General features: G+C 36.8%; 1 protein-coding gene across 1 annotated transcript in view; it reads left to right on the top strand.

Annotated features, from left to right (window-relative positions):
- Positions 1–3,752: 3,752 nt before the first annotated feature.
- Positions 3,753–18,106, top strand: part of LOC112056258 (tetratricopeptide repeat protein 39B) — a 40,304-nt gene continuing 25,950 nt past the window's right edge. Inside the window, exons 1-3 of the mRNA XM_024096653.2 lie at positions 3,753–4,034; positions 6,591–6,725; positions 15,363–15,391. Coding sequence (XP_023952421.2) covers positions 6,591–6,725; positions 15,363–15,391 — 164 coding nt within the window. The 5' untranslated portion in view covers positions 3,753–4,034. The remainder of the gene's footprint in view (positions 4,035–6,590; positions 6,726–15,362; positions 15,392–18,106) is intronic.

Here is an 18,106-nt window from a genome sequence, read left to right as displayed (position 1 = left end):
ATCTTTTTGGCGAAGTTGAGAATGCCTTGCTTTAGGGAAAAAGTTCCTTAATTCGATACAGCTCGAGTCCGGGCTCGGGCCAACGATTTTGTACTATTAGATATGTTATGTGCCCACAAAAGTTGTCCGAATTTAGCTACTCCACTGAGGACACACATGCACATTGTGCTTAATTACATATGTTGTGTATATGTTACCGTTAAATTGTAAAATACGTTAGTTTGTAATCTCACTCGCGATACTGTAATCTGTCGTCATATTATGAACTGAACATGCTGATTGCAATATAACGTGTTGTTTTTCGGTATATTATAATCTAACGAAGTGAAACCGTTAAATTGTCAATCAGGATAAATTTACCATAGAGTTACAAAAATATTACAGCGGGCATAATATATACCATCGGGAGTGTTACGAATGAAGTTGCCAAGCTATAGTAATAAAAGTAATCTAAAAAGTAACACTTGTAAACTTGGGTAATGGGGATGATGCCAACGTTTGAATATATTGGTTTGAATATATTGATTTTTATGATACGTTCGGATAAATAAGGTCTAAACTATTTTATACATAAAAAGCAAAGATTGTCTGGATATTTGCAAAATAAATAAGAATATAAAATTTCAAAATCTATTAAAAATCTTTTATAGATTTTTATATTAAAGAAGAAAATTCATATAGTAGTATCCTTACATTAAATGTGACATTTTTCTATATATGTAAACTAAAAACATAAACGCATAATTAACAAAAATATTTTGAACGCCCATACATATCTAACGATCATTACTACGTCATTAAATCGTATAATTTTCGTTAATCGTATGGGGTTTTTTCAGAGATCCGTGGCAGCGCCACAAATCCGTGTTATTTTTACAAAATTGCTTTACTATTAGCATACTCTTCATTTATATACGACTAGCAGACGCCCGCGACTTCGTCCGCGTGAAGTTTTCACAAATCCCTTGGGAACCATGGACTTTTCCGGGATAAAAAGTAACTTATGTGTTAAACCAGAGTAATATCTATTTCCATTCCAAATGTCAGCTAAATCGGTTTAGTGGTTTCGGCGTTTAAGAGTAACAAACATCCATACAAACTTTCGCGTTTATAATATTAGTAGGATGAACAATTAAAAGAGTAACTCTAAAAATTAAGGACTTTCCATACAAACTACAACCCCTATTTCACCCGTTCTATTTTTATTTTAGGGTCAAAAAGTATCCTATGTTTTGCTCCGACGTCCCATTTACGATCATACCAAAATTAATCTTGATCAGTTCAACCGTTTAGCCGTGAAAAGGTAACAGACAGACAGAGTTACTTTCACATTTATAATATTAGTATAGATTTGAAAAGCTGTCATCACCCCAATTAATCCCGCTGGATTCACCGAATTATACGTACCTGAGTGAAGAATTGAATCGACGTTACGAGGTAGTCAATTTAGCTGATTGTATTGCAGCGATGAGATCTCGTTTCCAATAGTAGGAATAGGGCAGGGGCGTAGCCACCGCCGCTTAAGCCTTATACGTGTTCGCCCGGACTTCAGGAGCCCCTTACGTGTGAAATAAAAAAAATATAGTAAAATGTAGGTAATGGGGATGATGACTAGGTTTGAATATATTGATTTTTATGATACATTCGGGTAAATATGGTCAATGTTAACTAATTTATACATAAAAAGCAAAGATTGTCTGGATATTTGCAAAATAAATGAGATTATGAAATTTCAAAATCTATTAAAATTTTTCTATCGTAATTAGTTGAAAATTCATACTGTTTTAGCTTCCTTACATTAAATGTGACATTTTTTAATATATGAACTATAAATATAAACGCACAAATAACAAAGATATTAGTAATTTTGTTCGAACGCACATACAAATCTAAATCAAAACGATCATTACATTACCTGCGACGTCATTAGTTCGTGTCATTTTGTATAGGGCGTTTTTCAGGGATCCGCGGCAGCGCCGTAAATCTGACCCTTTAAGTCCCTGTAGCTCCGAATGTAATGATCGCAGATACCCTGTTCCTTTTACAAAATTGCTTTATTATTAGCACACTCTTAATATATATACAATTTAAAAAACTGTCATTATCCCTATTCACAATCTTACTTAATCTAGTGCTTCCCGCCTATATAGCTTTTACTTCAAATTCAAATAACAGAAGTAAAAAAAATCTCTTCTTTTCTCGGGTTAATCGTGCGCCAAAAAATTGGAAACATCCTACATAGGCAGTCACTGTCATATTTGATTTAACGCATTCGTTGCGGTACGAGGTCAATTGACCTCGTGCGTTCTAGCGTCTTCAAGAGTTAGGAGGTCGTTGGACCTTGTAACGGACCACATAAAATTCTAGTATGAGGTCAAAAAATCAGTGCCGCAGCGAACGTTAAGAACGTTAAGAACGTTAACGTAAGTTAAGCTTAAGTTTGTTTTTTTTTTTGTTACAAATCTTTACCCTTCATTTGGCCCCCCAAATTCATTTTGAAACAGGGCCCCTCCAAAGCACGCTACGCCACTGGTATAGGTATAAACTTCGTAGGCGTATGTAGATGCAATATACGTATATCAGTTTTAGAAGTGCCTTCTTTATAAAGTCGTCCTCCCCGTCGCTACTTAAGTTGTAAACGGCACCATTATCGATATATTTCTATCAACCAACCGTTATTTTCAGTTGGTTGAACAACGAACTTCCTGTCGTTTTCTTCTTTTACTGTGAATAATATCTGTTTTCTCGGTTCCGCATGTCATGTATATGTGTTCTCTACGCGAATATATTTTTCTTTTTCGTATCATTTTAATTGACGGCCTCCGTCAAGTGTATGCGCGGTGGATTTACAAGACGGAGGTCCTGGGTTCGATCCCCAGCTGGGCCGATTAAGGTTTTCTTAATTGGTCCAGGTCTGGCTGATGGGAGGCTTAGGCCGTGGCTAGTTAACCACCCTACTGACAAAGACGTACCGCCAAGCGATTTAGCGTTCCGGTACGATGTCGTGTAGAAACCGAAAAGGGGTGTGGATTTTCATCCTCCTCATAACAAGTTAGCCCGCTTCCATCTTTGATTGCATCGTCACTTACCATCAGGTGAGATTGTAATCAAGGGCTAACTTGTAAAGAATAATAAAATAAAAATCACGCATAAAGGGTCAAAGGGTCTTGGAGGTTACGTGGTTTTATTCGCGGTATCACTATTTACTACGTTTTTGAAGATGTTGACCGTATGTCAAAATTGGATATACAGGGTGCTTGGTAGTAATTCCCATAACTTCAAGATGTTGACGAGTCCACTTAAAGGAGCCGGACTGCATAACTAATATTTTCTAACTAAAAAATAAATCTTTTTATATTTTCAAACAGTCTTTTATATTTTCAAACAAAATCTTTATATATTTTCAAACAAAGTAATTCAAATAATTCCGACTATCCATCTAACACACGCCTTTATCTATCCTTGCATTTTAAAATACGTAAGACTTGGATACTTCATAATTAGAATGATGCGTATATTGGACACATTTTAAGATCTATTTACAAAAGAAATATTATTTATTCCGAAAATATTCATTTGACATATTTAATTAATTTTCCATAAAGAATATAAACCTAGAGTTATGGGAAACACTCCCGAGCACCCTGTATACACACGCATAGATACGTTCCTAGACTTTTTGAAATTAGAAAATTTTCACTTCGGACGCGCATTCCGTAGACTGACGTTTATTTTTTACTTTATTGCAGGATCCTGCGCCAATCCAGAGTGGTGACCATGCACCGGGCAACCCTCATAATGAACATTCAAACCCATTGAATTTCCAGAACCCCCATAATATTGGACTCAATTTACCAATAGATGACGAGGTCGATGAAGAGTTTAATGACCGTTTCCTTGACCTATTAAATAACAATTTTAATGAAAATATAAACGAACCTGTAAATAATTTTAACAACTTCTTGTTTGAAGAACGCGAACCATATATTCTTCCTGCACGATTAGAAAGGATAGAGGAGGAAACCGCCGAAGAAGTAAGTATATCATATCACAAAAACACACACAGACAATCAATAATCTTCCAAAGCCATCACGGTCTGAACTCCGCAATTTGCTGAAGTTCATATTAGTACTACTATGTAGTAGAATGTCCGTATTAGAAACGACCTTCACCCATCTGTTTATTGGATGAAAAGTGTTTTATATCAAACTTAGTAAGTTAAAAAATATATTGCGAGTAGGTTGCCTAAACATTTCCTGGCCTCACTATTATTAACTATCATTAATGATACGGATGTTAGACAATTAGAAACGACCTTCACCTATCTGTTTAATGCATAAAAGTATTCAAAAATTTGTTGCGAGTAGTTCATAGAGCATCAAAAACTACTGGCTAAACTATCATTTCTAATGGTCAAATTGTTACATTCATATGTAACGACATCCAAGAAAATTTAATTTTTTGACATTTACTTTATTAAATTTATGTTAATAATGATTTGTGACGATTAAATATGAACATTTGTAAATAAAGTATGGGTATGACTATGACTATATTTTATACCGTACGAAAGATATAAAACACTTTTCATCCACCAAACAGATGGGTGAATGTCATTTCTAATACGGATCTTAGACTAATGGTAGCCTGGGCTAATAACCTTTCAGTATTCCTAAAATGAGGTATGTCTGCCTATCTATACTATCGTTTTATTATTAAGACTATCTTTAGGAACCCAAACACGCTATATCTGCTCTGAGGACTTGATTTTTTTCAAGTTAGGCCTTAACTACAATCTCACCTGATGGTAAGTGATGATGCAATCTAAGAATAAAGCTGGCTAACTTGTTTGAGTTGTATGAAAATCCACACCCCTTACGGTTTCTACACGACATTGTACCTGAACGGTACGGAACTTTGCCAGTAGGGTGGTAACTAGCCACGGCCGAAGCCACCCACCAGTCTCAAACACAGACTATTTGAGGCTACATCAGCTCAAGATTACCGAAGAAACTGTAGGTACACCAAATTAGCTAAGAACAAAGAGTGATAATGTAAAATCGTTAACGACCCTATAAGATTTAATTGAATATGCAATTTCGAAAAAGGCACATTATGTCTGAAAATTTTAAATGTCCAGGAATAAAAAAAAACGAATTATTTTCCACACCAATGTTTTATTTCTAAAAGTAATTATAGTGTTAATTTGGTGTTATTTAGCCTTCGAAATTTACTAAAATTATTTATTTTTAAATGAATCTATATATGTTTTTAGAAATTTTATATTTGTGAGATGTATGTACAGAATATACAACAAATCTTATCGAAATTGCATTAAAATGTAGAAACCGACGTAATCGGAGTAAACATCACTAACTTCCTAACTCCGAGCTGAGAACTTTAACTGAAACTTCTTAGGAGAAATTCAGTATCTCACAGACCGATACAATATTCGCACCCAGGACTTCGTGATCCAATAGCACAAAGTTTAACCATTGGTTCAACTAATTAATAACGAACAAAATATCGCGGAGGAAACCCCGTGGCGTCGGTTACTGTATTTAATAAATAATTATTAAGTACTTGGTGACCAGCATGACAGTGTGATCAGCAGCGGAACCGTAGCACAGTGTTGGACTGTCTGTTAATAACTCATTGGTATAAACAAATACCTTGACTGCCTCCGTGGCGCAGTGGTATGCGCGGTGGATTTACAAGACGGAGGTCCTGGGTTCGATCCCCGGCTTGAGATTTTCTTAATTGGTCCAGGTCAGGCTGGTGGGAGGCTTTGGCCGTGGTTAGTTACCGGCAAATACGTACCGCCAAGTGATTTAGCATTCCGGTACGATGCCGTGTAGAAACCGAAATCGGTATGGATTTTCATCCTCCTCATAACAAGTTAGCCCGCTTCCATCTTAGATTGCATCATCATTTACCTATCAGGTGAAATTGTAGTCAAGGGCTAAATTGTAAAGAAAAGAAAATGAGCGGTACCGCTCCGACGTCGCAACGCATTCACCGTTCCCCGTCTCGTCTCAGTGGTTGCATGCCACATGCCACAGATATATAGGTTGCTATGTAAGACGACGGAGCGGCACCGCTCCGGCGGACGGAGGTCCTTGGTTCGATACCCGGCTGGGCCGATTGAGATTTTCTTAATTGGTCCAGGTGTGGCAGGAGGCTTTGGCCGTGGTTAGTTACCACCCTACCGGCAAATACGTACCGCCAAGCGATTTAGCATTCCGGTACGATGCCGTGTAGAAACCGAAATCGGTATGGATTTTCATCCTCCTCCTAACAAGTTAGCCCGCTTCCATCTTAGATTGCATCATCACTATCAAGTGAAATTGTAGTCAAGGGCTAAATTGTAAAGAAAAGAAATGAGCGGTGCCGTTTCGACGTTGCAACGCATTCACCGCTCCCCGCCTCGTCTCGGTGGTTGCAAGTCCGGTGCGGTGCCGGAGCGCATGGTGCGACGTGCCACAGATATTTCTATGTAAGACGACGGAGCGGCACCGCTCCGGCGCCGCACTGACTGCAACGTATCGTGTGTCACTTCTGCGTATGAACTACATGCAATGTATTGTAGATGGCGCTGTACGAGTCGCCTATAATGCAGCCTCCACCGAACTCGCCCGCGTCACTGTCCCTACAAGGTTCACTGACTGACAACACGCGCTCAGCTCCGATCGCTAAAATGGAGGATGATGATGACATTGATTCGGTAAGTAGAGCAATTATACTATGACGGCCGCGTGGCGCAGTGGGTAGTGATCCTGCTTTCTGCATCCACGGCCGTGGGTTCGATTCCCACAACTGGAAAATATTTGTGTGATGAGCATGGGTCTTTTCCAGTGTCTGTGTGTATTTATACGTTATATAAGTATTTATATGTAGTATATAATTGTATATTCATATTATAATATCAACTATCTTAGCACCCATAACACAAGCTACTCTGTATGCTTACTTTGGGGCTAAATAGTGATGTGTATTGTTTAAGTATATTTATTTATTTATTATACTATAAACTGTGCTATATGTAAGTGACGGAGTTTTCAAAGCAGTGGATATGACCTCTGCCTCCAATTCCGGAGGGTATATTTTCGAATCCGGTGCGTTGCATGCACCTCCAACTTTTCAGTTGTGTGCATTTTAAGAAATTATCACGTGTCTCAATCGGTGAAGGAAAAACATTATGAGGAAGCCTGCATACCAGATAATTTTCTTAATTCTCTGCGTGTGTGAAATTTGCCAATCCGCATTGAGCCATTGTGGACTATTGGCCTAACCCCTCTCATTCTAAGAGGAGACTCGAGCTTAGCAGTAAGCCGAATATGGTTTGATAATTATGATGATGTGTAAGAGGATCAACTACTGGCTGAAGCTCTTATTGTCCGTGTCGAACGACCGATCTGTTTTTTTTTATTCTATGACAAGTTAGCCCTTAACTGCAATCTCGCCTCGATGTTAAGTTGCCATGCAGTCGTAGATGGAAGCGGATTAACAGTTTCTACGCAGCATCGTACCGGAACGCTAAATCGCTTGGCAGTACGTTTTTAGTATGTTAGTAAATAACCACGGCCGAAGCCAGACCTGAGCCTTAGTGAGACCCTTATTTTAGGATTTTATAAATTATAAAATCCTGAAATGACCCAAGCTGGGAATCAAACCCAAGACCTTTATATTGAGAACCACAGAATTTTCACAGAGAGTTCGTCAAAAATCATGGAACAGTAGCCTGTACAGGCCTAGCACATCTTGCATATTTTGCACCTTATCCATAACCCACTTAAGTCAAATAAAATCAAATAAAAAAAGGGGTCGGCAAATTATATCATTATTTTCCTTTCGCTTCTATCATATCATTTCAATTCGTATTTCCTGTGCCAAATTTCATTTAGAGTATAAATATTATATTTATAAAAAACAAACACTTTAGAAAATTTTAATAAAATCCCCCACTCTCCATTAGTATCCTGAAATCTTGAAACTCTTCGTTATTTATTCATGATGAAAAAATCCAAATCTAATTCTGTTGATCTTACTATTAAGGTCTCCCGCACACGGGCCACCGGCCACAACCACAAAACGCCGCTACCGGCATATTTCCTCTAGTTTTCATACATTTTATATGGATTCGCACACGGTTGACGCCGGTGGTCGCCACGCTACAATCATCGCTGCTCGCTTCTTGTGGCCCGCACCGGCCACTAAACGTAGTAGCAAACATGCAGTATCATAAACTCGCGCGTTTATGATACTGCATGTATGGATTAAAAAAGTAACAGCCACCGACTACGAGTACAAGTGTCGACCACCGTCCAAGTGGCTGTAGCCATATATAAGCAGATATAGTGGCTGTCGCGCGCTTCAGTTATTTTTGTGGCCCCTTCTTGCTTCTTGTAGCGGCGTTTGTGGCTCTCGCGTGTGGCCCATGTGCGGCGACACTAATAACAATAATTTACACTCCATTTCACTCTCACAAACATCTCACAAATCATGAAATTTGTATGTCCTTTAACCTTAAAAGAAACACGTCAATATAAATTTAGAAGATTTCAGTAGACGCTAGTTATTCGCCGGGTTTTTTTTAGTTTATCACAAATAAAAAAAAATAATAAAAATTTATTCTCCAACACGAACAAGGTGTTTACGTATGTACGTAAGACCTTCATATTTTCATATTTTGTGGTTTCTTTTATTTTCTTTTCCGCAATTGCTTACAAAGTGAAACAAAGAAAACATTGCCAAACTTCGCTGTAGTTACTAAAACTCAATTAACACTTTTCGGTTGCCCAATATTTGATGACGCATTTTCCCCTCTTTTAAATTCAAAATTAGAAATTTTTAATAAATTTCCACATCGCCTTTTATATATCAAGCCTCACAAGGCCCTTTATATCCTTTGATTATGTTTATTTGCTCCAAAATTCATGTATTTGTTACGTTGTCGTTCCTTTTGGAAATATCCTCATTTGCGTTCATATCTAGATGTGTCTCTTAAAGATACTCTATCCAAAATCCTAAATTTACAGTTTGATGATAGAACCTGGACCCAAGCGAGTCTACCCGTCAGATTTTTTTTTTTTTTATTCTTTACAAGTTAGCCCTTGACTACAATCTCACCTGATGGTAAGTGATGATACAGTCTGAGATGGAAGCGGGCTAACTTGTTAGAAGGAGGATGAAAATCCACACCCCTTTCGGTTTCTACACAGCATCGTACCGGAACGCTAAATCGCTTGGCGGTACGTCTTTGCCGGTAGGGTGGTAACTAGCCACGGCCGAAGCCTCCCACCTGCCAGACTGTACAAATTAAGAAAATCTCAATCTGCCCAGCCGGGGATCGAACCCAGGACCTCCGTCTTGTAAATCCACCGCGCAAACCACTGCGGCACGGAGGCTGTCGAAAAGATATGGTGGATTGGGCATACGATCTGTATCAAGCGTGGCACTTCCAGCTTTCTTAGCATCTGCTTCCAGCTCTACTACACTTATCAGTCAGATCCTCAACTCATCAAGTCCGACTGATATTGTTAAGATAAGATAAAGATAAATATACTTTATTTGCACACCACAAAGCCAAAAACAAGTGAAATAAAAAACAAATTAGGAAGAGATCAGCATACAAAAGGCGGCCTTATCGCTAAGTAGCGATTTCTTCCAGGCAACCTTCGGTTTAGGAAAACTTAAGGACATCAGCAGGTGGCGTAAAACAAAAGTAACCATAGTATTATATATTGTTGTGGAGGGTCTTGCAAAAGCAAGGTCAGCATGTGCTTCATGCCCTGGCGAGAGTTATCCTGGGTCTGTGGGGTGTCAGAGCCTGTGGGACAAACTTTCATTGCTTACACATAAACGTGTCTTAGAGCAATGTACTTCTCCATCAGACAAGGCTCGTATTTTGGCGTTGTCTGAGAAGGAGTCGCGGATTCACCCGCGTGGTTCCCGTTTCCATAGGAATACGGGGATAATATATAGCCTTCCTCGATAAATGGGCTATCTAACACTGAAAGAATTTTTCAAATCGTAGTTCCTGAAATTAGCGCGTTCAATCAAACAAACAAACAAACTCTTCAGCTTTATAATATTATTTTATTATTATACAAAAAACACATTTCAATTAAGCCTAACCACAGTGCAACACAAACCACAGTTGGTTTTGCTGTGCACTGGTTATTACATAATACAATATTTGAGAACAATAATAATTTACAAACAAAAGAGAAGAAAAACCAACAACAATCATTATCGGGTAGTTAAATAAATATCGTAAAAAAAAATATACTGTGGTAAAAGTGTGAGTGAACCGCTGATATATATAATTAGTATAGATTAACAAAGGAATTGTAAATATATCATAAACATCCGGTACCCCACTTGACAGATCGTCGCCTTTTGTTTTCCTTTTTTACCAAAATTGCGACGGGTTACCGCCATTGCAAATTCAAAATACTGTTGGAATGATAATCATACCTCGACTGGCGAAACAAATGACGTAACAATCAACAAAATCAACAAAGATGACCCTAAAGCAGGTGAACAATAAAGGGACCAGACTCAACTACTAAGCCGTGGTTCGATCCCCGACTAATTGGAGGGGAACAGGAACATTCAATATTGGTCACCAGCGGAGGCCCGCGACTTCGTCCGCGTGGAATTTAGTTTTTCACGAATCCCTCGGGAGCCGTGGATTTTTTCGGGATAAAAAGTATGTGTTAACTATGTGTTAATCCAGGGTAAAATCTATTTCCATTCCAAATTTCAGCCAAATCGGTTCAGTAGTTGCGATGATAAAGAGTAACAAACATCCATACAAACTGTCGCATTTATAATATTAAAACGAAAAATCGATTTTTATGGAGTAAACTCCAAAAACAAATTAGTCTTCACCTTGTACATATGTTTCTGTGTCCTCACTGCAATAGGGATGATGACAGTTTTTTAAATTGTATATAAACTAAGAGTATGCTAATAGTAAAGCAATTTTGTAAAAGTAACAGGGTATCTGCGATCATTACTTTCGGAGCTACAAGGATTTTAAGGGTCAGATTAGCGGCACTGCCGCGGATCCCTAAAACGCCCCATAAAAAATGGTACGATTTAATGACGTCGTAGGTACATAATGATCGTTAGATTTGTATGGACGTTCAAACAAAATTACTAATATCTCTGTTATTTGTGCGATTATGTTTATAGTTCACATATTAAAAAATGTCACATTTATTGTAAGGAAGCTAAAACTGTATGAATTTTCATCTAATTACGATAAAAAATTTTAATAGATTTTGAAATTTTATAATCCTATTTATTTTGCAAATATCCAGACAATCTTTGTCTTTTATGTATAAATTAGTTAACATTGACCTTATTACCCGAATATAACATAAAAATCAATATATTCAAACCTAGTCATCATCCCCATTGCAATGCAATATACAAAATTCATTATTATTACAATTAACATTTTTACAATTATTATTTTAAAAGTTACCTCATACAAATTGTCGCATTTATAATATTAATAGTATGATAGGATATTTAAAACGAAAGAAAACGAAAAATCGATTTTTATGGAGTAAACTCCAAAAACAAATTAGTCCTTACCTTGTTTCTGTGTCCTCACTGCAATTAGTTTCCAGAGCTGCACAAAGAAATAAATATACCTACGAATAGATAGATTGATAAATCCATAACCCTCCCTTTTATCGCTCAGTCGGATAGACATAATTAACGTGTGGGGACCCTGGATTTTTGTTGTATTGATAAGTTTGGATATTCACACTAAAATGGATTATAATTTTTTGTAGAGTACCTATCTGTTATTACAACGATTTCAATAATGTAACGTCTCTCATTACGCACATGCGCCGTAATGTAATGTAAAATGCACATGTGCTGTAATGTTATATAAAACCTTTATCATTCGTCTAAAAACGAACGGTACTTTTTTTTTGTAGAGAAGATATTTTCTATATTGAAATAGCTATACGCGGAATTAGATTTAGCTTAGCTATACCATACGTAGTATGTATACGAGTAGGTATATACGAAATTAGTTATCGGTCACATCTATTTCCGGGGATAAATTTATAAAAACACAGTTGCAATTTGACCTACATAAAATATTTTGGATTAAAATTAAAGGTTCTTAAAGCAGGATTGTTCCTGATTTCAGTTTTCAGTATATATCATATACATGGGTTCTTTTTCTACAAACGCTAATGCTTCGAAAACTAATAAAATATATGGGAATGACAGGTCCGATCGCAAACTTGATCAATCAATCAATCAATTTATTTATTTGCAGATACATGTATGATATATATATAGGTGGTCGGTAGATGTAGATGGTAAATGTATCTTGCCAATCTGGCATGCAAATTATTTGTTAAGTATGTGTTATTAAATTAATTCAAATGACAATTTCATCACTTAAAATTTACAATCTTTACAATAATTTTATAAGTAAACATTTTATAATTATATTACTAAAAATAGTTATATGATCACCTGACTTATCGATAACAAATGTCATTCTCATACATTTTTACTTTTCAAAGCGTTAGCGTTTGTGAAAAGAGAATCGACTTGCCACATGTCTACAGGCTCTTGTTGTCATTTTGAGCTGCAAAATGAGCTGCAGAACACATCGATAACAGTACACCATTGTATTGTTTGATCCGTTAGCAGTAAAGGCCTTAACTTAAAATTAAACTCAAGTGGAGTTATCGAGGTATCAGCTCTACTGTCCCTTAACCCCTCTCATTCTGAGAGGAGACTCGAGCTCAGAGCGAATATGGGTTGATAATGATGACGATTATGACTGTCCCCTATAGCTGTGAAAAAATCGAATTTCTAAGTCAACGCAATCAAAAAAATGTCTGCAAATTTCAACACTCTATATGTGTTAATTCAGAGTAAAATCTATTTCCATTCCAAATTTCAGCCAAATCGCTTCAGTAGTAGCGGCGTTAAAGGGTAACAAACATCCAAACATACACCCAAACATCCATACAAACTTTCGCGTTTATAATATTAGTAGGATGCTATAAAACACTTCCCCTCATGCGTAACATGAGAACAGATCTCTACAACGCAGGATTATACAAAACATAAAAATTAACATCTCAGGTTAATAACAAAAATAATCTTTACATTGTCCATCTAATATCTAGCATGACAGTGTAAGTGGTATAACTAGACTCATACCCATAAAGACTCCAATACACATACGGACAGATGACTATGACTTTACATCTTTCTTATCTAATTCAATACCCAAAAAGGAGTATGGCGAGATTGCATGTATTTTGGGACTAGCTGATAGAGGTAGCGTGCATAATGTAAACCTGTTAATAGTTGTTTATCGTGATTAAATTAAGAATAAAGTAAATGGTAAGCAGTCTTGTAAAGCAGGGAGAAGAGATATACCTTACATATACATAGACATAGGTAAATGTGAAAAACATCTGACACACAACTGCGTGATTGCTTCATAAATACGACAAGGCGCTTTTGCAGACGACTTTTTTTGTTAATAAAATGGTTTTTTTTTTCTTTTGGTTCCCGTTCTGTAAAGTGTCAATATTTTTTTTACAAGCATCTTAGAAAATAGTTTTAATTAATATAAATGTATGAGTGTACGATACTTCAGAGTGTGACTCCCACTTTCGCCAACCTCCTTTTAGTCTAGTTAAAAGTTCGAGACGTGATAGCCCAGTGGATATGACCTCTGCCTTCGATTCGGAGGTGTGTTCGAATCCGGTCTGGGGCATACCTCCAACTTTTCAGTTTTGTGCATTTTAAGAAATTAAATATGACGTGTCTCAATCGGTGAAGGAAAACATCGTTAGGAAATCTGCATACCTGAGAGTTTTCTTAATTTTCAAGGTGTGTGAAGACTGCCAATCCGCATTGGGCCTGCACTGGTGGACTACGGCCTAACCCCTCACATCTTGAGATGAGACTCGTGATCAACAGTGATCCGTATATGGGTGGATAATGATGAAGAAGTTCGGGATTTGTAAAAATAATAAATCAATACATGTTTTACTAATACTACGTATTTACACTACTCGCGTTTACATTTATAAAGTGAATATTTTAAACCAAATACACGGCAGTGATAAACGAATGAAACATTTCAAAAAGGGAAACTCAAATAGAAATAGAGAAATGGGAATTTCAACTTATTTTGCGCGACACCAGCTTATTGTAATTCCATATTGGTTTTGGGAAACTGAATATTTCATAAAAGCTTGTTTTTAGAAAAAAAAAATTGTCTATTCCCGATATCGAATACGCAACACAGTGTGTCAAAGAGCGCAGTCGAGCGAACGCCAGCCAGTAATATATTTACTCAAAACATTTAAGGCCACTTTTCACACCTTACTATTATTACGAATAGTAAGGAGTGAAATGAGGGTTCGAGGATTTGGAATTAAACACGTCGTAAAAGACATTATTCCACTCCTTAATCTGAATAAAAATAAAATATCAACACACACTTCCAAACGTAAGCAATTCGTTGTCCAAAATCGTACCCTAATTCACTATTGTTCGCTTGTATCGCTTATTACTTCGTTGATCTCCATAAGTCAACTGCCCCGAGCGTTTTTTTTCCTGTTGAGTAAAGGCCCGAAGGCTGAAATAAAAACAGAGGGCGGGACGACTCTCTAAGTACGTCTATGAGACTCGGACCTAGGCTTAGAGGATCATTCGGGAGGGGGTATCATTGACCTGAGTGAAATATGATACCGGTTTTGTTCTGATGCGTCACGACACGAGACGTCAGACAAATATAAATCCAACTTTAATACATTTAATATGCGACACATCAGAAGGCATCACGACATGTCACAACACATAAGTGTAAGCGTTGTCATACAAAATATATGATACCGATTCTGTTCTGATGCGTGAAGCGTCACGACACAACACGTCAGGCAAATATAATTCCGCCTTAATGAAGATAAACTTTACAATCACAGCAGTTTAAATAATACACAACGCACACTGGCTGTCATAATTATTAATTAATTTTATTGAAATATGGATATTTATTTATTTATTTCAAACAAGTTTTTTTATCAAACAGAATTTCACCTCATAATCCAGCCATACAATATTTTTTCAATGTCCATATCCAGAAACTCTAAATATACCTTACCTTACCATATCAGCCGATAGACGTAGACACCGCTGGACATAGGCCTCTTGCATGGCATCTAAGCACAACGGTCTATACACCTATAATTACATACATCTGATTTATTTTTGGTTTTAATTAAAGGCCGAATTTCGACCATTGAGCGACTGGTTTATATTATATTCTATCTTTGTATCCTTGTTTCAGGATGACTTCGAGGACTCCGTGGATAAACAGTAAGTAGTTATAATGTTTTACTATTTAGAAATGGGTTGATTTTTGGAGTTTACTCCTTAAAACTCAATTTATCATATATAGCCCCCGATATGAAAAAAGTATGGGCAGTAAATTTCGAAGGACGAATGACAGCGTTACGTCAAAATTAATTTATTTAATTTAGGCTTACAATTGTTTGGAGCCCAGGATCAGTCATTGTACCCTGGAGGAAATATACGATTTTTTTTTAAACTATTTTTGATTATACAAATCTACGAATTTCGAAAATTACTTTAATTCTTTCGGAATAATATTCATTATCTCCCAAGAAATGCAACACTAATATGGGTAATAATGGCGGATAGATGACGTTTTCGATTTGACGTTTGCTGTCAATTGTCATGTCATAGTTGCTTTAAGGACGCCATCTTGGAATAACTCAAAAACTTGGGTTTATATTTTATTTATTTCTTTTTATTCAGTTAGATTTATTCACTTTAATAAATTTTAATAAAATCCTTGTATTTTTTAAATTATAATGATACGGGGTACAAGAGTGGTCCTAAAATGGACCATCTCCTTCACGACGGTTCCAAACGCGCCGTGAAGACGACGATTGAGTGTAGGTACTCTTCTAGTATAACGCTCTCCGTGTACAAAAACAATAACGCATTCAGTGCTGATGAGTTTGCCTCGCTTTTGTAGCGCATCGGGGATCGCGGAGGCTTTTTGTTAACTGTTTTAGCGCCACAATGCGCAAACGTTGTTGATCCCTGGTGCTTAGGGTGCGGGTAGGACCGGCCTGTCAATACGGCGAACGTGCAGTCGCTCCAGGCGCCAAATCATATAGAGTGCCTAAATAATCCTAGTCCATCGTTTCCCAACCTGTGGGGTCCGCAAGTATATGTATGGGGGTCCGCGATGTCATCTCTGGACCATACATAAATGCTAATATCTCGTAATCGCATAATACTTAAAGCGAGCAGATTTTTTTTTATTTTCTGATGAGAACAATTACAAATGATGCAAACTTGCTTGCATATGTTTTCTATTTTGTTTACCTCTTCCTTCGCATACTACAGGTGAAGTAATATTTGAAGTATTGAACAACTTTATTACACTCATGAAATTACTTGTGACAAGTTTGTGGCAGTTAGTACCGATGGTGCTCGGACTATGACCGGGACATTGTTTATTTTATTAAGGGCGTCCGTGAAAACTGTGATTGATTTCCTAGGGCCGTGGCTGAAAAAGGTTGGGAAACGCTGTCCTAGTCAACCGCAGACAGTACTGCGCCTGATTTTCAATTGGTCACCCCGGACCCCAGAGTATGGTCACGATCTTCGCGTTCCATTCTTACTTTACACTCATAATTTGGTATATCTATCTGCATATTATTAGAAGCAAACAGGAGAGGCGCCATAATTGGATCTCGCTCCATTTTTAAAAGGACATGTCCCAAAATGGGCCTTTATTATTTATAATTTATAAGCAGGTCGATAGTATTTTTTGCGGATAGAAGATACAAATTGCTGGAACCCGCATTAATTAGATAAAAAAAATTGATTTTTTTGTTTGAAAAATTTGATTTTTTTGTTTAATGCAAAAAAATCCTTAAATTGCTTTTAAAACACCGTATACGAACGCTACTATGCAAAGATCATTGACAATCTGTCAGAGTGAGTTATAAGCATGTTGCCATGATTAACATTATTATTTAATGTTGTCAGCTAATGAAAAAAATTAATTTTATTTAATTAATTTAAAAAAAAATGCGGGTTCCTAATTTTTTTTTATTTTGGGTTTTAAGCTCTATATTTGATGATCTTTTAAGATAAAAATAATTTGTTCTGCTTAGTTGACACTCGCAATAAAGGCCCAGTCTCCATACAAAATTGGGACATGTTACTTCGGGTCGGCGCTGGGTGCGGGATAGCACCAACAGCATTCTTGCTATAATCGCAAGCAGTTTGGACTGTAAATATGTGAATTACTGCTGTTCCATGTCACATGCAGGGCCGGCCCGTCCATACAGCGAACGGAGCGGTCGCTCCAGGCGCCAAATCCTAGAGGGCGCCTAAATGGTAAAGAATAATAAAAGAAATTTCTTTTATTTCAATTGGTCACTGCAGAGTATGGTCGAGATCTTCGCATTCCATCATACTTACTTTGGACTCACAATTGGCACATATAAATTATTATTAGGAGCCTGGAGCAAACAGGAGAGGCGCCATAATCGGATCTCGCTCCATTCTTAAATTTACTTCGGGCTGGCGCTGGTCACATGGATTGGAGCGGCAGTGACACACATATTCTAATTTATTTAATATTTAATATTCTATTGATAGTCTGCTGTAGTTAAGTAGTTTATAAGTTAATAACACATTTAATTATGTATTTTTGCTAACATAACTATGAGCTTGAAATAAATAATAATAATGATTATAACAAGATTTCCAAGACTTTTAAAAACATTTACTTAGTCGAGGTTACTACAATTCCTTAATAATAAAGATGCTTGGATCAGCTTCTACCTGAACACTGGAAGTAAAACTAAAAAAAATTTTAATTATTTTAACAATTGTAATTCAGTGTATTGTTGAGTTTCTTGCCAGCTCTTCTCAACAAAAACTGCCTTCCGAACCGTAGAGTCTTTACAAATAATCAAACTTGATGTTTCAAAAGTGTTTGTAAACAAACTAAGCCTACTGGAAATAAATGCATTTTGAGTTTTG

Source organism: Bicyclus anynana, chromosome Z (genome assembly GCF_947172395.1).
Source record: "Bicyclus anynana chromosome Z, ilBicAnyn1.1, whole genome shotgun sequence".
Lineage (NCBI taxonomy): Eukaryota > Metazoa > Arthropoda > Insecta > Lepidoptera > Nymphalidae > Bicyclus > Bicyclus anynana.
This window is presented reverse-complemented; position numbering and strand designations above follow the sequence as displayed.